This window comes from Cervus elaphus, chromosome 15, assembly GCF_910594005.1.
Source record: "Cervus elaphus chromosome 15, mCerEla1.1, whole genome shotgun sequence".
Classification (NCBI taxonomy): domain Eukaryota; kingdom Metazoa; phylum Chordata; class Mammalia; order Artiodactyla; family Cervidae; genus Cervus; species Cervus elaphus.
The window spans coordinates 50,533,739-50,559,497 of NC_057829.1; the positions used below are offsets into that span (position 1 = coordinate 50,533,739).

Here is a 25,759-nt window from a genome sequence, read left to right on the forward strand (position 1 = left end):
TGCCTGGCAGGCTACAGTCCATGGAGTTGCAAAAGAGTTGGACACAACTTAGCAACTAAACAATAAATAATATATCACTTTTTGCAGGACATTTGATTTATAAGTATTTTCTAAAATGTTATAGGGACATTCTACAAAAGCACTACATGGTATTTCAGTTTTAATACACCAATTCTGCCCTTGGACTCTTGTCTGAAATGAAACATCAACTAAGTTCAAAAGTAATTATTTTTTTTATTTCAACTCTATAAAGTATACAACAGGCACTCGGCAATTACAGCTGCAGGAAAAATACAGAGCAAATCAAAGCAGGTTAAGTTTATGAAAAAGTTTTTAATCTACATCAAAAGAGTGCAAGTGGTCAGTGACCACTAGATGACGGTTGTTGCATTCTGACTAACAAAGGACTCTTTCATGTAGAACAAATTGTAAGGGGACAATCAAATAACCATAGCTATAAGAATACAAAAGAACTGACCAGTTGTAAAAACATCATACATTGAAATAAATTTGATAGATGATGCTTCAAGAAATGTCCCTTTACTCGGAAAGTCCAAACCTCTGAGTCACTGTCCTGTCCCAGAGCTGTCTGTTGATGCAAGGGCAGATAAAGAGGAGGGCTAACAACACACTTTCAACGTTTAGCTTTCTAGGTCTGTTGAAAACTTGCCTTATAAGTGATTTGCATATACAAGAACTCAGAGGAAGCATCCTGTTTTGTTGAGTGGTGCACTTTGTTCATCATTGGTTTCATGATGAGGCTTGGTTAGCAGTCATTTTTTCCAATTTTTCTTTTGAGTTGGATGGTTTTTCACAGAGTCTAAAAAAGGAGATTTCATAACTTGACTGCAATAATTTTTTTTTTTAAACTGAATCTGCACAACTTAGCAAAACAGGAATACCTGTATACAGACTGATAGAATGTCATATATTAATTTGACCTGCACATACATTTATACATTTCACAGAAATGACGCTGTATCTCATTAACAGATACACAGCTCTGGTACATTGAACAGAAATAAGAGAACGACTTCATCATTTCTGTAATTCATCAATATTATATAATAAAGGCTTATAAATTGTCAGCAGAAAGAACTGTAAAACGCAGCAAGCTAAGAAAGGACGACGTTTTGAGGTGTGTTTGTCTTTGTCATGCAGCATAACACCAAATTTGTTTTTTTAATAGGATGCCATGGATTTAAGGCACTTGCAACAATGCCAGATAGCCAGGTCATGTTCTAAACTATGGGACGGATGAATAACAGTACAGTTGACAGAATTTTCAATAATACTGACAATCAGGACATTAATTCAAGTCTACTTGGACCTAAAAACTTTATTCCATACAAATTAAATGAAATAATAATGCTGTGAAACACTAAAAAAAGTTATATGTACCACAAAATATCACACAAAAATATCTATTTACATAAATATTTGTCTGTGGTCCTATTGTGAAAGAAAACATCGTTATGGAGAATGCACAAATCACCTCTACTGTATGAAATCGGTTCTAATAGCCTTATTTTCATGGTAGCTGACTTCTTTAAGTTCACCATCAGTTCAGTCTTTTAGAAATAAAACAGGAAAAATTCAGTAGTTGAATTTATATAGTATACATGTGTGCTTCACATGCATATCCCATAATTTTAGGTAAAAATTATGATTTGTAAAGAATATAATAAAAATTAATTTGTTTTAAATGGCATGTGGATCTGATTCCTAAAGAAGGTAGAAACATAAAAATCATTCATAGCAAATTGCCAGAAATCATTTTCCCTAATGTAGTCAATCTATCTCAAGTATAATGATGTTCCTTTCCTTGGCAGTTTTCAGTTTTCCTGTGAGTCAGGACACACACAGAAAGCCCTTATATCCCATACTTGAAATATTAACAAGAAAGTCAGTTAACAGATCAAACAAATTGGCACTATTCTAACTTATCTGGATGTTCTTGTAAGAAATGAGAAGGGGCGTGAAAAATTCAGAAATAAAGTGAGATGTGCTTTGTGAAGCCAACCATGAATTTTAGCCCTAGTGTCCTCATTAAGACAAGATTTAAATCCTTAAAATTCATTGTTGAACATTAGATGAATGTTTTCTCTTAGTAACTCTTGTAAGATGTAGTTCACCTGTATTTTTTTGGTGATTGCTTTTGACAGCCCAATGCAGTGCCACAAGTGAAATGAACAAAGATGCGGTAACAAGTGGCAGAAATGACCCACAGTTACATTATGCTGAATGCCACGTCTTCCTTCCCCACAAAACTTGAACATATTGGTTGTCTTAGACTTGAACCATAGTTCCAAACCCAGAGTAAGTGCTAATTTCTGGGGCTATTGGGATATTTTAAAAGTTGCAGGAGAAGATTCTCTTATCTAAAATGACTGGATAAATTTCATTTTCTAGCAAACCTTTAGCATGCCTAAACCACTGTCTTTAAAAAAAAATCACTGAACATTGACTGTAATGTTGCAATTATATATTTTTAAAAGCCCAAATTAAAAGCAATATTAAACTTCTGAAGTAGCATTAATAGCTGGATTTTAGATTGATATGTTTAATAATGTTTTGTAAAACCTGTAGAAGAAGGTATCTTGAGGAACAATTTTGAGAAATTATTGAGAGGGAAAAATCCAATCATACAAGAATAATAATATCTTAAGATCAAAATTTTAAATTTATTGTAATTACTTATAATATGCCCTTAGTACTTTTGTTCTCCAAATGTTTCTTAGATTGCTGTTTTGATAATATATCATATTCTAAAGTCGTGATGTGAAAATTTCAAACAAAAATCATAATATATGCCTTCTTGAATACTATATAATGATCTAGTTGGACATATGTTTTATAGAAATGTCTACATTTGATTGAGTTTTTAAAACAAAAAAGCAAACCTCTATTTAATATGCCATGTTCACATAGTTTCAAATCAGAATAACAGCTTGTAAAATTACACATTTGTCTAAGGAGGTATAATGCTAGTTGGCTCTGCTACTTAGGACAGCTAATAGTTGTCAACTGGCCTGCCAACAAAGGACTCTTTGCCGATTCTTTTCTCTATGAAATCAATTTGTTATTTTCAAACCTAATCTTTTCCTAGCTAGTATGATATTTCAGATTCGTAATATTTCTGTTCTATTTAGCTCTAATTTACTTTTAAGATAACAGGTTCCTGTTTCTCTCTCTCTCCTTCCTTCCTCCTTTCACATGTTAATAGACGCACATTGCCATGGACAAAAAGGTAATCTCACACCTGGCAAGGTTCTTCTCTTGTTCCTGACCTCATAAAGTTTCTCATCTGGTGAATCAATGGTTTTGTGCTTTCTTTTCTTTTTTGGTTCAGGCCTAAGACAGGAAGCTAGTTCAAATACATTTTTAGTCACCTTTCTCTCTCAACCCTAGACTATGTTGTATAAGTGAAATCTGACAGGAGTTTGGTTTGATAACTTGAGTGAAAATGCTTGATTCTCTGGCTACACATATAATGATTAGAATTTGTGTTGTCTATTCAGACACTGACATTTACAGATGAAAGATATACATAGCACCTATATAGTTTTTTATTTTTTTGGATGGATCTTAATCCCTCTCCACCCCACCCTATCGTAAGGGTTTATTTTTATAAAAGGGAATATTTTAAGCCTCAGTTTGAGGGTGTGTTAGGTAACAAATAAAAACCAATTGGCTGCTAGTCATTTATTTCCAGGACCATCTTTAAGCACACTGTTTTAAAAAATATGAAATGGTTTGTGAATTGCTTTTTTCCCCCACTCTGTCATGCCAATTTATCAAAAAGAAATGAACAGATATATCATGCATGTTGATTTTTCTTCAGTCCTCTGTGAAAACGCATATATACCTGCTATGAAATTTCTCAGCAGAATCCATAGCAGTTGTGCTTTTATCATACCAATTTTTAAAATCTGTCAGAAAGGAAAGGTAACATTCAGTCTCGTCATCAGCACTACTGGGAAATAAAATCATGAAACTTCTAGCACTGTTTTGACATGACCTCTGTGACCAACAGATGCGTGGTCCTCTTGTGTACGGTATATACACTGGCTTGCAGTAACAGAACCGACAACCCTCACTTGAAGAAAGGGAAGAGTCCAGTTTTTGTACCATAGTAATCTATCGTACCCAATATATTATTTTTTGATCTTCTTGATAATTCTAGCAAGGTACTGACTCTTTTACTAGATTGAAGTGTTTCTTACAGTCTTTCAAATTATAATCAGAGCAAAGCAAGATCATTGCAACAATGGAGAACATCTCTTTACTGGTGAAAGGCTTTGCTTCAGGACCACCATGTCAACTGCTATATTTAGGTTCAAACAGAAAACATGTAAAGAGCACTATTGTCATCTAAGCAATAAGTCCTAATGCCACTGTAGTTAGTTACTGGAGCAGCATCGATCAAAGGCATCATGGTGACCCCGAGCACTCATCTTCTCTCTTTCCTTCAGGTTTGCTGGCAGCTGTGTCTTAGAAAAAGCTGTCTTCAGCAAGGCAGAAGCAGGTAAGAGAAATACATTAGAAGTCTATGTCCCATCCCGAGTTGTCGTCAGGTGGCGGTTCGTCATTGTCCTCAGGGAAACTGTCAAAATTGCTTGTGTCTGTGGGTGATGCAACCTGTAAACAAGAGCATTAGTGGAATTCCAAGCTAGATTTTTTAAAGCATTCTTTATTCATTCCTTATTCAGTGGCTCTTTTTGGCATGTCTACCATGAGCAGGGTTTGTCCTTTGTATTGAGGATTACAGTGGTGAATAAAAATAGGTATAGTTTTTGCCCTTCTAGAGTTTACACTCTAGGAAAGAATAAGTGATGTGATCAAAAGAAATAATTACAAAACATCTCTGTAAACTCTTACACGTTTACTGGCAGTTCAATATGCAGAGCATAAATAAAAGTGGTGAAGAAGCAGACTTTAATTTCTCTCATATTCTATAATATTTAGAACTTCATATTCTATTTTATATATTTATATACATATATATATTCCTCCATTTAATACTACTATTGCATAAAAGGAGACCCCTGGTGAGTATAAGTTAGGATACTTTAGGCTTTTATTTGCCTCTTAAAGTTTCTTATTCTGCCTTTGTTCTAAAAAGAAAACTTCATGAATGCAGTTAACATCTGTACTTTGTTTGTGAATAAACATAAATATAAGCATATAAATTAAAATAATAAGTACAGCAATTGTTTCTGTATAAGAAGTGATCTTAAATTAGTCCAAGAAAAAGGATGTATATAAATGAAAAGCTCAGGAGTGCAAAGCAGCCCTCTCCTCATTAGTTAAGACTGAACACATTTTATTAGATAGATGCTGTATTGAATAAAAATATAAATGCAGTCAACTGATATCTATTTCAGGTTAACACAGTGTAAACATTTAGTTCACTCCGTGGGCTAGTAGTTTAACAAAACACCTGATATATTAGAAGAGAATGTCTTTCTTTTAGAGCCTGATCAAACAATAAAAGAAAAGAACTGTGCTTAGGAATACTTCAAAGAACTATGGGGGCAGGGGAGGAGGAAGTATGTGGAGCATAAATGAAATGATATTGGCCAGGAAGTGAAAGCTGTTGAAACTGGTAGTTGAACTGTTGTCTAAACCCAACAAAAAACCACAGCAGGGAACGTTGTGATGTGGCCCATTTGGATTGGACTCTTGGAGACAACGCCTGGTGGAGTCATAAACGGAAGGTAAGAATAACAGATTATCCTAACTCATCTAAGTATACTCAAGTACACACTACAGAACTTATTGCATCTTGTATAGAGAGAACATGAATGTGCAGAAATTTAAAATAATTTATGAATATGACTAAATAAGGTTGTGAATATATTCTTGGGCAAAGATGTATAAAGTTTTTATAGTATGTGGAAAAAGAGATTCATTATACTCTTCTGTCAACACTTGTATATTTAACACATTATAAGTTTGGTTTTTAGAAGATGTCATTATGTTAATCTGGTATTTCTCCTATATTTTAAGCTGATCATAGGATAAAAATTTTGAAATAGCAGATCTTTGATGACTGATAAATACTTTCATGTGTATCACACAATTACAAGCTGGAAAGTTTACTTACACTTGGTATTATAGGAGGTGTCAAGGTGCCTTTTCTTAAGCCTTCCCAATTAAAGCCCTCAAACCATCTAAAAAAGGAAAAAGTAGATAGTTAAAGGCATTTTACCTCAGCTAAAGCCGTCTCAAAACAACTTATATGATGTCCATGACTGATGGAAAACAGGTAAGCAAACATTTTCATTATGAGAATGTTTTCTATTTAATTGCAGATTTTAAATATTAGCTTATTAAGTGGAATGCATTTTTTTAAATCTAATTGTCAAAATTTTAAAGGCCAATTAGCAATTGCTTTTTATTCTAGTTATTTCAGTCATGACCTTGTTCAAAAATGATCATTATAACTTAATAAATGCCATAATAGGCTTGGCCATGTACCCTACAGGTTGTTATTTTAAGAAGGCAGAATCAGGGAATGAAATGTCAGGATGGAAAATTATCCTTCCATCTTTGTCACTGGGCAGCCTCAGTTAATTAACCTTTTCACATCACTGTCTTGGTCTCTATGTATCCGTATCTCATTTTCTTTTTCTTTTTTTGGTATAATGAAGGTCTTTGAGTATGGGTTTTCTGTGGAAATGGGGACCAAATATCACAAAGGTTTTTGTTGTTGTTGTCTTTGAAAGGTTTCATCATTAGCAAATGATTACATGAAATTCCTGCAGGCTTTTTAGACATTTATAGGTATTCTGGTAAATGCATTCCTTTGGTAGGGATGTGAATTTCCTGTGCATGTTACAGAAACCAATAGGGAAAGATCAACATGATCTTGGTTTAGTTTTAGAACAATCAACATGGGTAAGGTTTAATATTTAAGATGCTGCTATTGTTTTAAAAAATGACTGTACTCTGTAGTTTTTTCCACTGTCATAGCATCCGATTAGGAAATGGTTGGAAAAATATGTTTTAGTTTTAGTTAAAGAAATGAGGCATGATATATGGTGGCACACTTTTATTTTTAATATTCTGGTAGAGAATAGAATTTCAGAATTAGAAATATATATTTGTTTTTCATGCTGGAGAGGAAAAGTCCTAATTAGTAGGAGTTGGGAAAAACTAAATTCAGTGAATCTGTTGTTTAGAATGTCACAGGGTCAGATGCGTCTAAATAAAGTCCTTGAGACAGAACTAGAAAGATCTTAAATAACAAGGCTAACTAGTTTGCCTGTCTCATTGGATGCTCCTATAAACTAGTCACATCAGTTATATAACCACGAACTTAAAAACATCAGCCTCGGGAAATAGTCTCTGAACTCTTAAACCTTAAGTTATAAGAACACTTACTTGTGCTTTTGAATGTCTTTCACTCCGTTTTTCAAATTCCCTAATCTTTCTGATGGATTATCCCTAAAGATAAAATAATAATTGTTAAAAAAGTCTATTTTTTAAAGGATCATAATGGGAAAAACAACGTGGTTGAAATGCTCACCTGCATAGTTTTTTAATTAAATTAGCAGCATTTTTGGCAATCTTCTTTGGAAATTCTATCATGTCAATCCCCCTCAATATGATGTTATAGGTTTTCATAGGATCTGGGCCTGAGAAAGGTGGGCTGCAAGAATGACAGATACGAAAAGAGAGATAGTATTTAGTTTTCTAAACAAGAAAAGTTACAGTGTTATAACAACAACTCCACAAATGACATCAGTTCTTATTTGGAGACATATATTAATAGGGGTAGTGGAATGAAACTGGATTAATAGCAAAATGGTGTAGAAACCTTGACAAGCAAATCATTTAGCAAAACCCTTAAATGGGTCAGGTTTGTCCACTGTCCCCCTCATTTCTTTTTTAGTGCCAATGACTAACCCCTCTTGCTGTCCTTAGTCATTCAGAAAGGCTCTTCTATTTAATTTTTGGCCCTTTCTCACATTTGCAAGCTCACTGATTACACTTGAAGTCCAACATCATTAGAATGGGCTACAGGAACATCACTGATATGACCCCATCTTATGTCATTTCTACCCTCACTCACTGGGATCCAGGCATACCAGTCTTCTTTCTGCTCCTCTGAAGGACCAAACACTCTCCCACCTCAGGGCACTGTTCGTTTTGCCTGAAAGTTTCTTCCCAGGCCTCCTGGTTAATGCCTCACTTATGAAGTCTTAGCTTAAGTGTTATGTTGCTTACTCAAAAAGGCCTACTGTGACCCATCTAATAAAGCCAATCATATAACCATTATCAACTAACATCATGTAATGATCTAGTACCAGAACTTAAAGTGAGATTCACCTATCATACTCTCTTATAGAACTGTATTTTTTGCCACTTATTGTGCTTTGTAACTACTTCATTTTGGTATTTGTTTTATACCCATCTTCCCTTCCAGTTCCATGCTGGTATTCCCAGAGTCTGGGGGAATGCATAGCACAGAGTAAGTTGTCAGTAAATATTTGTTGAACTAATACTCCTACATAATAGTGCTCCTCCTATCCTTTTCTCCTTCTTTATCAGCCTTCAGAGGTAACCTAACATAAGACCTCCTCTTTGTAGTGGCCAATCCCTCTTAACCAAATCTTTTGGTGTATTTACCTATCCATCCTTGGACTGTGGCTTTGTGCCTGGCTCAGGGAATACAGATGTGACTAAAGTCAACTCCTTCCACCACATTTCCCAAGTTCAGAAATAATTATGATGTGACTTGATAGCTGATTTCCTTGGAAATTATTCTAATACAGTGTTTATTCATATTTCTTGGGGGAAGACATTTTATGGATTATTTTCTGTCTGTCATATTTATTAATAGCAGTTCAAATTATTTCCTTCTACTGAGAAAGCTGAAAATAGTGAATTACTTAAAAAGGGCTGGATAGTATCTGCCTTAAGTTTTGTGTCCCTATTTTCTGTAGCAAGTACTTTTAAAAAAATATTTTATATTGGAGTATAGCAGATTGACAAGGCTGTGATAGCTTCAGGTGGACAGCATTGGGATTCAGCCACATGCATCCATTCTCCCCCACAAATCCCCTCCCATCCAGACTGCCACATGACATTGAGCAGAATTCCCTGTGCTATACAGTAGGACCTTGTTGGTCATCCATTTTAAATGTAGTAGTGTGTACATATTAGTTAAAAACTGCCTAACTATCCCTTTCCCCCAGGGCTTTCCCTCTGGCCACCATAAGTTTGTTCTGTAAATCTGTGAGTCTATTTCTGTTTTGTAAATAAGTTCATTTGTATATTTTCTTTCTTTATTCCACATACAAGGGATGTCATGATATTTCTCCTTCTCTGACTTCGCTCAGTATGAAAGTCTCTAAGTCCATCCATGTGGCTGCAAATGGCATTACTTCATTCTTTTTATGGCTGAGTAATATTCCATTGTATATATTCACCACAGCTGCTGCTTTATCCATTCATCTGCTGATGGACATTTAGGTTGCTTCCGTGTCCTGGCTATTGTAAGCAGTGCTGCAGTGAACACTGGGGTGCATGTATCCTTTCTGACCATGGTTTTATCTGGATATAGGTCCAGGAGTGAGACTGCAGGGTCCTATGGTAGCTCTATTTTTAGTTTTTTAAGGAGCATCCATACTGTTCTTCATAGCGACTGTGCCAATTTACATTTCTACCAGTAGTCTAGGAGAATTCCTTTCTTTCTACATCCTCTCCAGCATTTATTTGTGAATTTTTTGATGATATCCATTTTGACTGGTGTGTGGTGATACCTCATTGTAGTTTGGATTTTCGTTTCTCTAATAGTGATAGTGAACCTCTTTTCATGTGATTTTTGGCCATCTATATGTCTTCTTTTAAGAAATGTCTATTTAGGTCTTCTGCCCATTTTTTGATTGGGTTGTTTTGATGATGTTAAACTTCATGAGCTGTTTGTAAATTTTGAAGACTAAATCCCTTGTTGGGCACATCATTTGCAAATAACTTCTCCCAATCTGTGAGCTGTCTTTTCATTTTGTTTCTTTAGCTTTCCAGTTTAAGTAAGTCCCATGTGTTTATCTCTGGCTTTATTCCCATTATTCTGGGAGATGGATCAAAAAAGATATTGTTTCAATTTATGTCAAAGAGTGTTTTGGACTTAATGTTTTCCTCTCAGAGTTTTATAGTGTCCAGTTTCACACTTAGGTCTTTAATCCATTTTGGGCTTATTTTTGTGTAATAAGTATTTTCTGTTTACTTTGTCATTAACTGTTACCTGTCAGTTTAAACCACTTTTTATAATGTATTAACATTCAGTTCTATTTAGTATTCTCCTAGAATTTAGGGATGTTCTCTTTATATAATGTTATGGTTGAATATTCTCTTTGCTCTCAAGGTAACTTGCCAGATATTATTTTCACTATAAAAATGAAGGACCACCACATCTTGGATTTATTGTTAACAACTTCATGTTTTTTCTAACTTATATTTTTGCTTTTGTATTCATCTTCAAAAAACAGGGCTTCCCTTGTGGCTCAGCTGGTAAAGAATCCACCTGCAATACAGGAGACCTGAGTTCAGTCCCTGAGTTGGGAAGATCCCCTGGAGAAGGGAAAGGCTACCCACTCTGGTATTCTGGCTTAGAGAAGTCCATGGACTGGACTATACAGTCCATGGGGTCACAAAGAACTGGACACGACTGAGCAACTTTCACTTTTGTTAGAAAGACAACAAAAATCATTTATTAAAAGTGACTTTTGTTGTTTCTGCCAGTCATGTATGTTTTGTCCAAGCTATTCATGCAATACGTGAAACATATAAAATCACTTAAAAGTAAAAATCACCCAATGACCTTAAATAATAATAGATACTTACAAATATAATTTCATACATTTCTCTATGTAGATGGAGAGACCTACAAGATTATTATATATCCATTCTTTTCAAAATTAAAAAAAACTATTCAATTTAATTTTTCTTGAAGTTAACATGAGGATAAAACTGAAAGAAATGCTCAATTTCAATATGTATTTGTTCACCAACAATATTAATTCCTAAATATCTCTTAAATTAAGAAAACGTTTTTTGCTCAGAAATAAACTCACACACCTATGGTCAATCTACAACAGACAAGGCAAGAATAAAGACAGTCTCTAAAATATGTGGTACTGTGGAGACTAGACAGCTATGTGTAAAACTAGAATACTCTCTAACACCATACACAAAACTCAAAGATCTAACTGTAATGTTGGATACAATAAAACTCTAGGAGGAAAACATGCAGCTCTGTATCACAAAAACAAACATTCCCACATTTGATTGGGTTAAGACCTACACAGACCTTAGAAAAATAAATTCTAAACTACACTGAGGTATTACCTCACACTGGTCAGAATGGCCATCATCAGAAAAATCTAGAAAAAACATGCTGGAGACAGTATGGAGCAAAGGGAACCAGCCCTCCTACACTGTTGGTGGGAATGTAAATTGGTGTAGCCACTAAGGAAAATATTATAGACGTTTCTTAAAAAGCTAAAAATAGAGTTGCCATATGACCCAGCAATCACACTCCTGGGCATATATATCCAGAGAAAACTCTTAACTGGAAAAGATACGTGCACCCCAATGTTCATAGCAGCATTATTTACAACAGCTAAGACATGTAAATAACCTAAATGTCTGTCAGCAGAAGGGTAAAGAAGATGTGGTACATACATTCTATAAAATGGAATATTCCTCAATGATAAAAAAGAACAAAATAATGGCATTTGTAGCAACATTGATGTACCTAGAGACTGTCATATTGAGTGAAGTAAGTCAGAGGAAGACAAATATTGTATATCACTCATATATGGATTCTAATTTTTTTTAAAAAAGAAACAAATGAGCTTATTTATAAAATAGAAGCTGACTTACAGATACTGAAAATAAACTTATGGTTACCAAGGGGGAAACATAGCAAGGAGGAGTAAATCAGAAGCTTGGGATGAACAAACACACTGCTGTATATAAGCTAGATAACCAACAAGGACCTACAGTATAGCATGGGGAACTCAATATTCTGTGATAACCTATATTAGAAAGAATCTGAAAAAGAGCAGGTTTATGTGTAATTAAATCACTTTGCTTTATACCTGAAACTAACACAACATTGTAAATCAACTATACTCCAATAAAATTAAAAAACAAAAGAAAAAATATTTTAAAAACTGACTTTGGAGTTTTTTGTTTTATAATGACATAATTCAATTGTAAAAACTACTTAAGATTCCTAACTGTGAATGATGACAAATAAGTATACCTGTAGTTTTTCTTACCTTCTCTCTCCCACCTGAAACTTTTAAGATTGCCAATGATTTTAATGTTTCCATCTGCTTAATAACCAGTTATTTTGATTCATCTCTTAGTTGACTTGGTCATACAGTAGTGTTGCCAAGAAAGGCCTGGGATACCCACCTTATTTATTGTCTTTATATTTTAATAACTTAATCTGTACAATTAGTTGTTATACTCTGTCTCTCTCAGAACTACATAGTTCTTGATATTCCATCTTTTGACATTGAAGGTACTACTGAGAAGGTTGAGGCCAACTTTAATTCAGTCCCATCCCATATATGAAATGCTTTTGTAGCTTAGAGACCCATATGATTATGTTGTTATTTCTATCACTGAAGCTAGCAAATTACGCTAGGATACATGGTGGTGTATTACTCTGAATCTTTTTCCCCATGGTCACTGCCGATCAAAAGGATCCCCTGAGTCAAGTCTGTGTCATGGGTTTTCTGTTACCTAATTGAGTATGTTTTCTATCACATTTGTATTCATCCCTTCATATACATAGCGGACAGAGGAACCGGGCAGTTCATGAGGTCAGAAAGAGTTGGGGACATGACCTAGTGACTGAACACCTTCATATACATAGTTGTTTTTCCTGTTTCCTTTGACTTCTGTATCTTCTTTCGGTAACAATTTATATATCCTTTTTTTTTCCTTCTTTTCCATTATTTTCCCTAAGTCTGTTTACTCTCTCCCTGGTTGGGTTTTAATTGCTATTATTCTATTTTCTGTTGTTTATATATGATTTTATGTCCCTTGTAATCTGATTTTCAGCTTTGTACTGTCCCTGAACTCTGCAGGTTTACAACTTTGGTCATCTATGAACATTCAGGTATCTTTGAAGATTTTTTTTTTTTTTTTAAAGAGATCATGCTTAACAGCCACAGAGAAATTCTCGATCAGTTTGTCTGAACTCTTCCTATGTTTCTTTGAATCATTTCTCCTGTATATTATTTAGCTACCTTTGCCTATGTACCTTTCAGCTAAAATTAACAGAAAATATCAATAAAGTGTATTAATTTGAAGTCAACATAAGTGTTTCAAGAGTAGTGATATACACTGTCCCCAAGTGAAATAAAAAACCACCACATAACTATTCCTGGCAATGGTAGTACTAGGAGTAGCTGTTAGCATTAATGAAGTGCTTCTTATGATCTAGACTTTCTAAGTACTTCATAGATTCATTGTATCTTCATAACCATGAGACCAAAAGTGCCATCTTTCTCATTTTCACTATAGCTACTAGGTTTTCATAAGTAATTCGTTACACCACATGCTTCTTCTTAGATCTGAATTATTGGAATGATCTTCAAACTAGCTTCCCCATCCTTCCAATTTGCTCTACACATTACCACTAGATTGTTTTTCTTAAATACTGTAACACATGTCACTCCTTTATCAGAAACTCTTCAATGACTGCCTCTCTGGATGGAGTTCAAACACTCAGGCATAGCACTCGTTATTGTTGAAACGTGACTCTTACTGATCTTCCATCATTTCTTACCATCAGCCCTTTTCATGTCTTTGCACAGTACTCCCTCTCTGTTTAAGCCATACCTCTGCCTGGAATGTGCTGTACTTTTTATTATTCTTCCTGTAAGATCCAGCTAGTCCTATGTGCTTCAAAAGCCTCCCTGGACAAATTTAACCTTCTTCTGAACTCTTTACTTCATAATGACCATGACCCTGTTAATCATTGTGCTGAGTGAGCCCAAGGCTTCGTGGTGTTATTTGTTTTTCTTTTCCTTGAGTTTATGATCTGTTTTATACCTGGTCGTATCTGTAGTACTTTTTTTAGTTGTTGGTAACTACAGTATTATTACACAACAGATCTGCATTCACATTTCAATTAGATATAACAATTGCTAGCAGGTTCTCTTAACTTCTGTGAAAAACAGACTATATTTTTATGACTATCATCTTTCTTGCTGACTAAATGACTAGGCTCAGATCTCATAGAAAGACACGAGATCTTTCCACATTCACATATATATAAATAATGAGACCAAGAGTTGATGTTGAGTTTGTTGCACTCATCTGACCCATTTTAGTTTTTGCTTTAAGAATCCTTGGTTATCTGCTGCTGCTGCTGCTAAGTCGCTTCAGTCGTGTCCAACTCTGTGCGACCCCATAGACGGCAGCCCACCAGACTCCCCCATCCCAGGGATTCTCCAGGCAAGGTCACCGAAGTGGGTTGCCATTTCCTTCTCCAATGCATGAAAGTGAAAAGTGAAAGTGAAGTCACTCAGTCATATCTGACTCTTAGCGACCCCATAGACGGCAGCCCACCAGGCTCCCCCGTCACTGGGATTCTCCAGGCAAGGTCACCGAAGTGGGTTGCCATTTCCTTCTCCAATGCATGAAAGTGAAAAGTGAAAGTGAAGTCACTCAGTCATATCTGACTCTTAGCGAACCCATGGACTGCAGCCTACCAGGCTCCTCCGTTCATGGGATTTTCCAGGCAAGAGTACTGGAGTGGGGTGCCATTGCCTTCTCTGTGGTTATCTGCGTAACTAGTTAAAAAGTGTGGTAGCAAGACCTGTGAAAGTGCTTTAAGATAGTCTGATCAGAGAGACAAAGGCAGGAGGGAGTAGCTGTTTGCTGGCCTATCTTTATAAGGCAGTTCTCTTTTTTTTTTTTTTTTATACTTCTTTTTTTTTTTTTATTTCAACTACAGAGGGCAGGTCTTTATTCCCAATCCCGAAGGCAGTTCTCTTATCAATGTCCATACCTGCCAGTCAGAAGCTCGTACATGAGGATTCCCAGTGACCAATAGTCGGCTGAAATGTCATGGCCTTTGTTCAGGATGATCTCTGGGGCTACATATTCTGGAGTCCCACAAAAAGTCCATGTTTTCTTTCCAAATCCTATTTTCTTTGCAAAGCCAAAATCAACCTTACAGAGAGAGAAACAAGATATTTCAAGCCACTTTTGATTAAGCTTAAAAGTGGAAAAGTTACTTTGTTGAAGTATACTGATGATAATCATAAAATAAAAACGGATGCAAACTATTGTAGTCCTGTCTTCTAAAAGGAGTCATCTCTATATTTCAAATAAACAAAGCCTTCCTGATCAGTTCAGTTTCAACAGGAAAAATGGGAATCTTAACATAGGATAAAATTCACATCATCAAAAATAAAGGCAAACCTTTCTTTGCAGAAATAATTTCCATTTTTCTTTCTTTCATGCCAGTTGAGATTGGGGCATAAACAAATAATTTCTCTTTTACTCGGGCATATTTTCCAGATATCTGCTGGATTTAATGAAGTTGAATTCATTTAATATTCATTGAGAAGCTATTTTTATTGTTGAAGGAGCTGAATAACAAAGTTATGGAACCAATAACTCTGTCCTTAGGAAACAGAGATAAAATTGAAATGTAATCTGCATTGTCCTAGAAAACTTTTGAAGGAGGAGCCTCAAATGTAGAAAACCTATTTTTTCTAAAGCAACTGGTGGAGAATACAAATAATTAATTGCCATTAATTACTTATTAATGGCATATAAATTTCTTTGAAAACCATAGGTTGAATAAAAATTCCAGGAACTTAAAAACTAGAATCAGGGACTGAAAGATGCAAAGTCTACAAAAGTTATGCATTTTAAAATAAGAGAACTTCCTTTCTACAATAAATCTTTAGAGCTCTTGACCAATTTTAGTATTACTAATATTATTACTAACATGGACTGGATAACATTGCCTGTAAAGCCCATTTTTTCCCCACTATCATTATTATTATTTTTTGGCTGTGCTGGGTCTTTGTTGCAGTGCAGGGCCTCTTCATTGCTGCGTGAGGGCTTTTCTCTAGTTGTGGTGAGCAAGGGCTACTCTCTAGGTGCGATGTGCGGGCTTCTCGTTGCAGTGGGTTCTGTTGTTGCAGAGCATGGGCCGTCTGAGCCACCAGATCAGTCCTCTAGGACACATAGGCTCCAGTGATTGTGCTGCGTGGGTCCAGCTACTTCATGGCATGTGGGATCCTCCTGGGGGATCAGGGATCAAACCCGTGTTCCCTGTGTCGGGCCTCCCAACCCCTGGACCACCAGGGCAGTCGCATTAGCATTATTCTTAAATCTAAAATAATGATTCTCCATAATACAAATACCTATTCCCTTTGGATGTCAGAAAGCCAGCTAGAAAAAGGACTTCTATGAAGCTTTTCTGGGTCTGAGGATACATGTGATTAAGCATGATTAACACCTATTTAAGGGTTTTTGCCAGGATTTTATTCATTCAAAGCTAGCCAATTTAATTTCTCATAACCCTATTTAACTTGAAAGAATAGTCAGTTGAAAACAGTAATGCTGAAACCTGTTTTTAAAAATGTTATATATTAAAAGAAAAATGAGATTGTAATGTTCACAAAGCTTCAAAAACTAGTATTTAAATTGCAGGCAGAAACCATGTATGAAACATACTGACCAGTTTGGCATAACCTCGGTGATCTAGGATGAGATTTTCAGGCTTGAGGTCCCTGTAAATGATTCCTTTGGAATGCAGATAGGCAAAAGCTTCTACCACACATGCTGTATAAAATCTGGTTGTAGAATCTTCAAATGACCCACTGAGATACAGAAAATGGGGAATAAAAAAGTATGAAAGAAATTAGTTTGTCTAAGTTTTAATTTCTTATTTCACTCTATTCCGATGTCAAAATTTGACCCCAAAGACCAATGTCCTACTGTCCAAATGTCATATGGCTACCACTGCATTGGGTTTTAAAAACCATTTAAGGGTTAAGTTAAGGAATTGTTTGCTCTTATGAGTAGGATGATTAAATCTAACTTCCTGAAGAAGAGGTCAGCCATTTACCATGTTTCATGTTGGATTCCTCCCAACAACCTACTACAGTCTAAAAAGGCAAAGTTACAGAGAGGTAGGCAGAAGAGAGGCAAATTCTATTTTAGACCCTGTCTACCAAGGGGTGTTTTTTAAAGAAGAGAGTATGAGTATAGTCATATTTATTCTTAGCTTGTTTTTTGAATCTTTCTAAATAATAACATATAATTCCTGAGAAGGTGAATAAAATTTAATGTTTTCAAAGAACCACTTTGGAAATGAGTTACAGTGCTACTGATAAACGCATATCACAATCTAAGTATTCTTATTTTAATATATTTATTTCATTAATTAGTTTGCTGTGCTGGGTCTTAGTTGTGGCATTCGAACTTGCAGTTGCAGCGTGTGGGATCTAGTTCCCTGACCAGGGATCGAACTTGAGCCCTCTACATTAGGAGCACAGATTATAAGTCACTGGACCACCAGAGAAGTCCCTAAGTATTCTTCTGTTTGAAACTTCTGCCAGGAAGACAGACATTATCTATTTCCTGTGCTACTGCCTTCTTACTAGAAGGAAAAGATAGAGCTAAAAGATAAATAGAAGGAAAAATGTAATTGAAAAGGAATGTTTAAACTCAATTATGGTGTTTAGCAACAAAGCTCTTTGTCTCTGTGTGTGTTTATTTAATGAAATAACAAAAAAGGAAAAAACCTTATCATCCAATGTTAACGCCTTGGCCCTAGGGCAAAACTTTTATACTTTACCCATCCCCATCCTCCCACCATGGAATCCCTTAGAAAGATAAACTGCCTCCCCCTCCTCTTCTTTCTCAAACAGTAGTAAATGCAATTAAATAATTTCATGAAAATTCAAGAAAATTAGTGTGAACATTAGCTCATTAGCCCTTCAGGTGGCTAAGATATAACAGGAGAGCAGGTTTTGGGGAACGTACAAAGTAGAGACCTGGAATTTGCTTTCTTGAGAGTCACTGATACCAGTTTGCATTTTGCTCACATTAGCTTCTTTTTCAGTATTGAGGGGTAAATTCTAACAAACTGAAAAGTAGAATGTGGCTGCTATTCTGCAAAACTAATCAGTGACTCTAAGGCTAAGGCAGCCATCTTTCAGGTCATGTTTTAAAAATATGTAGCCTCCTCCAGAAAGTTCTAGTCTTCATTTCAATTACTGATGTCCCGGGAGCTGTCACTGAAATAATTAGTTCTTTCCAAAGGGAATGTCTTTTGTTGAAATACAACTTGAGGCTTAAGTGATATCCACTTCTTAGAATCTTAACTATAATAACTAAGTTCCTGGTATCCTTCTACAACAATACCTGGGTGGAACAAGTTGAACTTATAAGGACAATACAAAGTTTCATTAAGAATGTGTGCATGCTCAGTCAACTAACTGCATTTACATTAGGAAATGAATGGTATAGAATACGCTAGGATTGTCTTTTGACTTGGAGCTATCTTTGCAGAACTAGCACTATATAATCCTGGGTAATGGAAAAAGAATTACGTGCATGTGTGCTCAGTCATGTCTGACTCTCTGCGCCCTTATGGACTGTAGCCCACCAGGCTCCTCTGTCCATGGGATTTCCCAGGCAAGAATACTGGAGTGGGTTGCCATTTTCTCATCCAGGGGATCATCCCTAATCAGGGATTGAACCCATGTTTCCGAAGTCTCCTGCACTGCAGGCAAATTCTTTACTGCTTGAGCCATCAGGGAAGCCCTGACACTATGTAATCCTGTGAATTGCAAAAGAGATAGAGTAGAACCTTAAAGGTTCTTTCATCTTTGACCTTAATTATGTTTGTCTATCAAGAGCAGCATATTTCTTTGAGATATCATTTGTCTGAATTAGCAAGCATCCATGTGTAGCTGATTATTATACAGCTTTAAACAGAGTGCTATATACAACCTCAATCCCTTCTCAATGGAGAGCATTGCAAAGAAAAATCCAAAGAAAAACAGTACATGGAATCGGGCTTTGTCTTTTTTTCACATTACATGCCTTATTTTGATAAGAAAATTGATTACTTCATTGTAATAGGACTGTCTAATTGCGGTATGGGTGGGCCTTTTCCAAAGCCTACAACTCTTGCTTCCTGCTAGAAGAGTTACCTCTGCTGTTGCAATGCCGAGCAACAGATCTGTTTCCCTTAATATTCCATTGTTAATAAAACAGAACCAAACTGTAAAGAGAGAATACACTTAATGAAAGATCAATTTCTCATGGCATCTCTGCTGAATGATACTCATATTTAGCAGAAAGACAAAACAATCTTACTACAAGCTCAGATTCATGAGAGAGGGTAATAGGTTAGAAATGTGAACTCTGAAGCAAAGTCCTGGATTGAAATCTGAGTTCCATTTACTATTTAATTTTAAACAACTAACTGCCTCTCTGGGTCTTAGTGTTGTCATGTTCAAAATGAGGCCAGTAACAGAAATTCTCTCTTTGGGTTGTTGTGAAGGTACAAAAAATTTGCAGTGTGTATTAAAATAAGTGCCTGGCACACATTTGGCACTCAGTAAATAGTTGCCATTATTGTATGCGTGTGAGGGACTCCCCTGGTAGCTCAGATGGTAGAGAATCTGCCTTCAATGTGGGAGACCAGGTTTGATCCCTGGGTCGGGAAGATCCCCTGGAGAAGGGAATGGCAGCATCAAAAAACTCTTCTTTAGTGTCACCAGTGTCTTAATCTAGGAAAAATGACTGATACAGGACAGTCTTTGGGGATGGGAGTGGGGAGTTTGCAACTCTAATTATCGCTGTTATTGAAACATTTGCTGCTTCTCACTGCAAGGGCTCACTTTGAGTCAGCTCTGAAGAGTTTTCTGCTAATCTCTGTTCTTTTCACTTTCTCCATGCCTCTCACAAGTGTATAGGTAAAAATTATCCTTTTACAATTGAAACCCTCCTTTTTCCACCATGAAGGAACTGACGTATATCATTGGGTCTTTAGTTCCTGATGATTTGGTTCTGAGCCATTTTGGAATTTGGAAGGCTCTAGAAAGCTGGTTTCTAGTTCCTCAGATCTGGATTGAGTATCTCATACACACACACACACACACACACACACACACACATATATATATAGACATTTGAAACTGATTTTAAAAATTAAGTAAAAATTTGTCTCAAATCCATTTTCATGTTATGTGACAAGTCAATACAATATATGCACACAAAATGTTTACCAGAAACAGTTTCATCACTAAACATTTAATGCAGGGAATCTGAATTTTAAAATACACTTTTGGAAAGCAGTCAAAAAGCATAGCATTAGGCTGATTCAGAATGAAAAATTACCATTAGAATTGGAAATGACAGTGTAAATTTGATTTAAAACAAAAATGAAAGCTTGTTTTATCAACAGAAAGTTGCTTAAAGAAATAAATCATTGCCCTATAGAGCTCTCTGAAATAATAAATTATGCCTTGGCAGTTGGGTCATTTCAATTAACAAGTAAGGAATAGGCTCTTGTATCCTCTGTGGGAGTGAGTGGGTATTTTATCTTAGCTAGATGGCAGCACATAACAACCATTTGATTCAGGGAATTCAAGGGTTATGTACACTTATTAATATACTCAAAATTTAGTCACAATGTTTAATCAGCTTGTCATAAACCAAGTCCTGAAACGACAGGATGAAAAAGACAAAGCATCTCTTACTGAAGAATAAGTTCCTTCTTTTCATTAGAGAGTATATAAACCTGAAGCATCATGCTACAGGTTTATTGCCAATTGTTAAATTAGGGAGGCTAAATTATTGTGAAAATACTCATTTCCTTAAAAGTAATTTCAACCACACTAAGAAATGACACATTTCCACCTAATCGGTCATCTAAGATGGAATTCAAGTAATCTCCTTCCATAAAGTAGCTGGAAAAAAGGAGAATGTATATAGAACGTTACTGGCTGGCTTATAAAACATATCCAGGAAAAGTGAAGACCAGAAGTGAGATGTGAAAATTATGGCTTCTTAATTATTTAATATATTCTATGGTAGCTCAGCTGCTAAAGATTCCACCTGTGATACAGGAGATCCCATTTCGATTCTTGGGTCAGGAAGATCCCTGGAGAAAGAAAAGGCTACCCACTCCAGTATTCTGGCCTGGAGAATTCCATGGACTCTATAGTCCATGGGGTCGCAAAGAGTCAGACATGACTGAGTGACTTTCACTTTCATAGGAAAAATGAACATGTACTTTTAAAAAATGCTAATCGTTTATTATATTTATATTCATCATAATATATATTAACTGCTATTAATATGTAACATATAAATACTAATGCTATATAATATATCCTAACATAAGTATATATACTTACCATATTAACCACTTACATTTTTAAGAAAGTTGCAGGGGTTACTAATTCTGTAACTGTTATAGAGGAGAGGTGAATACAGTTTGCACCAATCTATTCCAAATCATGTAACAGAATTTGTGGGGAAAAGTCATAAACTAGAAGATAAAACATGATAGCTAATGAAGAATAAACTAGGGCAATAACTGTCAGAATTAACCTTTCAGTGCCTTATATTTCAAAGATGAGAAAATATTTAATAGTCTTCAAAACCTGTTTGTAAATATGGTATCGGTATCAATTCTTACTTCTTGACAATAAATAAAAAAACTGCCCTGTGTTCTTTTTCTCTGCTGATGAGAAGAAAGAGTGAGAAGCAAGAAATGGTCAGCTCAGCTGGGAGGTAAAATAAGGAGGATGTCATTGCTATTAGAGACTTCCTGAGCTAAATACCTGAGGCTCAGGGGTCACACAAGCCTTTCTTCAGATTAACCCGACAACCAGTACATTTCCTTTATACTTTCAGAATGGCTTCTTCCTTACTATTACTTACTGGGACATGAGAGGAAAATTAAACAAATTGAACAATATGGTTTGTTTTGAATACGGATATTTTATATACATTATGACTAGTAACATAGTTTTCTTTTTCTCTTGTTTTTTTTTTTTTGGTTCTAGCAATTAATGTTTAGGATTTTCTGCCCCAGTTTAAACAAGCAATGAGAAAGCTAGTCTGTGACAATATTAATTGGAGCCTGGATGTCCAAAAGTATGTTTTTCCTCCAGCAATTTCTTGAATAGGAAAAAAAAAAATCTCTTGAATGAAAGTAATAAGACTACTGACATATATAAGAAAGAAAGCTGGCAGAGGGCAGTGACTCTGAGATCATTTTATGTGTTAGCTCCATTGCTTTTAATGTCTGAATCTTTAGGAAATATCAGCTAACTACTGTTTCTCCAGAGCATGCCTCCTTGAGGAGTATTTAATACACTCGGGAGACTTAGCAACTAGTACCCCAAACCCAAGGATGATAAAAGGGAGGACAAAGGAAAGATTCAAAAAGCAGCCCGGTAGAGGTAGAGAAAGGACCATCACTGATCTTCTCCTTCCTTCCTCTCCTCCCAAGATAAGGGAAAGTGAAGTGAAAGTTGCTCAGTCATGTCCAACACTTTGTGACGCCATGGGCTATATGACTTCTATGGAAGTCTCCAGGCAAGAATACTGGAGGGTTGCCACGCCCTCCTCCAGGAAATCTTCCCAACCCAGGGATCAAACCCAGGTCTCCCGCATTGCGGGCAGAGTCTTTACCCGCTGAACCACCAGGCAGATAACCTACTTCTTAATTGCATTCCTTTGCTACCCTGATAGATCAAAAATACATCTCACTTGTAAGCCTTGGCTAGCATTATGTACCTAAAAAATGCAGAATCAAAGTAAGTATGGAGAAATAGGAAATATTTTATTTCAAAAAATAAGTTTAACTGATGCCTATGCATGTTTCAGTGGACTTTAGGCTAACATTTAATTATTTAATTATTAAAAATTTTTTTATTGTTGTTTGTGTCTTGTTAAAGAAGTTAGTAGAAGTTTAAGATAGCTGTTCCTCTGCCTAAGTGGCTTATAAATGCTTTAATATTTACTTCTATGTGTAAATCTCCTATTCTAATTAGAATAAAGTAGAGAGGAGATTTCAAATACTTCAGTGGATTGAAAGATCAGGTAAAAAATAAGATAGTAGAAGCATAAAAGGATAGACCAGATATTAACTCAGAAATCAGAATATTTGTGCAACAGCCTGTAAGTTATGAGGCATGGGACCACATTTATTTGATTTATCATTTTATCCCTGGCCTCTATCACAATGCCTGACATATAATCTGTACCCAAATATTAAGTCATGTAGTAATTTGCTGTGATATAATAGCTTAGTACAGATGTTTAACCCTGTCCCCTCATGCCAAAATGATATATTCCCTAATAGGTTTATTTATCTTGAATTTAAGAAAATATTTGTGTAATAAGACACAATGAGGTGAAAAGAAATCCATCTGACATGTACAAGTAAGGCAATGGGAATAAAAGACCTGAAAGGGTACAAAGACAGGCAGGCACCATGAGGATATAATTAGGAGTGAGACTCTAATGCAATAGTTTATAAAGAACTAGTGGTGCTATTTGGGGATATCTACAAAATAACAAATTGTCAAAAAAATAACACGGCTTTCTGGCAACATCAGGGCTGTCTGTCCCTGAGTCTGAAAGATGTTACCTGATGAAGGAGAGTCTGAGGGGTGAGACTGTAACAAATAAAGAGATGTCTAAAGATGAATGTTCAAAGGAACAAAGATGCCTTTTGAATGATCATTCACAGAAAATATGCTGTTTGTTTGTTTGTTTGTTTAAGTAAACATTTAAGGTTGGTAATAATCTCCCAGGACATTTTATAGACTATTTTTTAAAGACTGTTAACTACATAAATAGGAATTAGAAAGCTAATTTTGCATTATTAAAAGAAACAGGCAGTAACTAGACCAACTTTACCTGTCCTGAAAGGGCACAAAGGAGTAACTCTAAGTTAGATTGGTCAGATGAAATACTGCTTATAAGTGGATTCATCTTCTTCCCAAGATCAGGTATGGAATGAAAAGGATGGCTGGAAATTCTGTTAATTTTGAAACCAAAGAATGAAAAGAAAGTGAAGTCGCTCAGTTGTGTCCGACTCTTTGAGACCCCATGGACTGCAGCCCATCAGGCTCCTCCATCCATGGGATTTTCCAGGCAAGAATACCAGAGTGGGTTGCCATTTCCTTCTCCAGGGGATCTTCCCGACCCAGGGATTGAACCTGGGTCTCCCGCATTTCAGGCAGATGCTTTACCATCTGAGCCACCAAGGACACCAAAGAGAAGTGTAAAAGTAAAGAAAAAATTCTTGGACTTGGAATTCTTTGGAAAAAATTCTTATCTGGAGAATGAGTAGAACAATTCAATGACCATTAATCTAGATTGCAACTATAAAATAACTAATTCTCTTCATTGTTAACAGCAATGAAGTGACTTCTAGGCATACAGTTATCTGATTATGATGTTCACGCTAAACTAAGGCCTCTGTATGTACCTTGAGAGGTCATTTTTAAGATGGACTAATCCTGTATCATTGGTTACAAATCTGAAACAGTGAGTTTCCTATTCACATTAAATCATATGTGTATAGTGGCCAACTATAGGTTGTGACCCATTGTTACTTTACATTTTGAAATAGAAGCATATATAAAATGTACACATGTCTTTTATAATAATTCACTCTCCTTACAAACCATCACCATCAACTACATTTTCAAAGGCATGATAGAAATTTTTTAAAACTTACCGATCCCTGAGAATGGTCCAGAGCTCTCCACCTAGGCAAGCTTCCATCAACATATACAAATATTTGCTGTCCTTAAATGTTCTGTATAATCTGTGAATTGCAAACAGAAAAACAAGAATTATAAACATTACTGTTTTTAAAAGCATGTAAATATTTTTCATTGCCCAGATTATAGTCTTACTCTTGATTTGCCAAACTTGAAATTTTATTAAAGGAGTGAGAAAGATCTAAATTCATAAAGAGGAAAAAGGTTATGTTTATGATTCACACAATGTAGGGCGTAGACTCTCCTTTGAAATGTATTGTATTCAGTTACTTTAGTCATTGCTGACTCTGCGATCCTTTGGACTGTAGCCTGCCAGGCTCCTCTGTTCAAGGGATTCTCCAGGCAAGAGTACTGGAGTGGGTCACCATGCTCTTCTCCAGGGGGGATCTTCCCAGCCCAGGGATCAAACCCGTGTCTTCTGCATTGGCAAATTCTCTACTGTCTGAGCCACCAGGAAGCTTAATCCCAATGATTATGGACCAAGAGGACTTTTTGGGATTTCTCTAATTCCAATTTGGCTAACATTTCAAGCATGGCCTCTTGAGCGCTATTTAGTGGTCATAAACATGCATAAACATAAACATGGATATACAGTGATGACACTTTAAAGTACAGATGTGTATGATATTTTACACTGGTCACTTAAATTCATGTAATACCCTGTTTTCAGCAAGTGCCACTGGCAAATTAACTAGAAAATCTGCATATATTAAAAAAACATTCCCACTGTCGTCTTATGAGTGCTCTCAAAATACTGAGACGGAACAGTCATTTCATTTTTTAAAATCTTCAAGAAATATTGAAATAAAGAATATTCAATGTAAAATAGTTTGATTTTTGGTATTAATAATTTGTCTTTCAAGTACCAGAGGTCTATGTAGAGTTCTAGAATAACTGAAGATAAAAATGGAACATCACAAAGTCTGATTTTTCCT

The 25,759-nt window shown here is 35.7% G+C and overlaps 1 protein-coding gene across 6 annotated transcripts in view; it reads right to left on the reverse strand.

Moving 5' to 3' along the window:
- Positions 1–214: 214 nt before the first annotated feature.
- Positions 215–25,759, reverse strand: part of PRKG1 (protein kinase cGMP-dependent 1) — a 1,340,863-nt gene continuing 1,315,318 nt past the window's right edge. For all 6 annotated transcript variants that reach the window (XM_043924973.1, XM_043924972.1, XM_043924975.1 and 3 more), the window contains 7 exons: positions 24,779–24,868; positions 16,736–16,877; positions 15,047–15,210; positions 7,535–7,657; positions 7,390–7,452; positions 6,110–6,176; positions 215–4,641 (listed from right to left, as the gene is read on the reverse strand). In XM_043924973.1, coding sequence (XP_043780908.1) covers positions 4,543–4,641; positions 6,110–6,176; positions 7,390–7,452; positions 7,535–7,657; positions 15,047–15,210; positions 16,736–16,877; positions 24,779–24,868 — 748 coding nt within the window. In that variant the 3' untranslated portion in view covers positions 215–4,542. The remainder of the gene's footprint in view (positions 4,642–6,109; positions 6,177–7,389; positions 7,453–7,534; positions 7,658–15,046; positions 15,211–16,735; positions 16,878–24,778; positions 24,869–25,759) is intronic.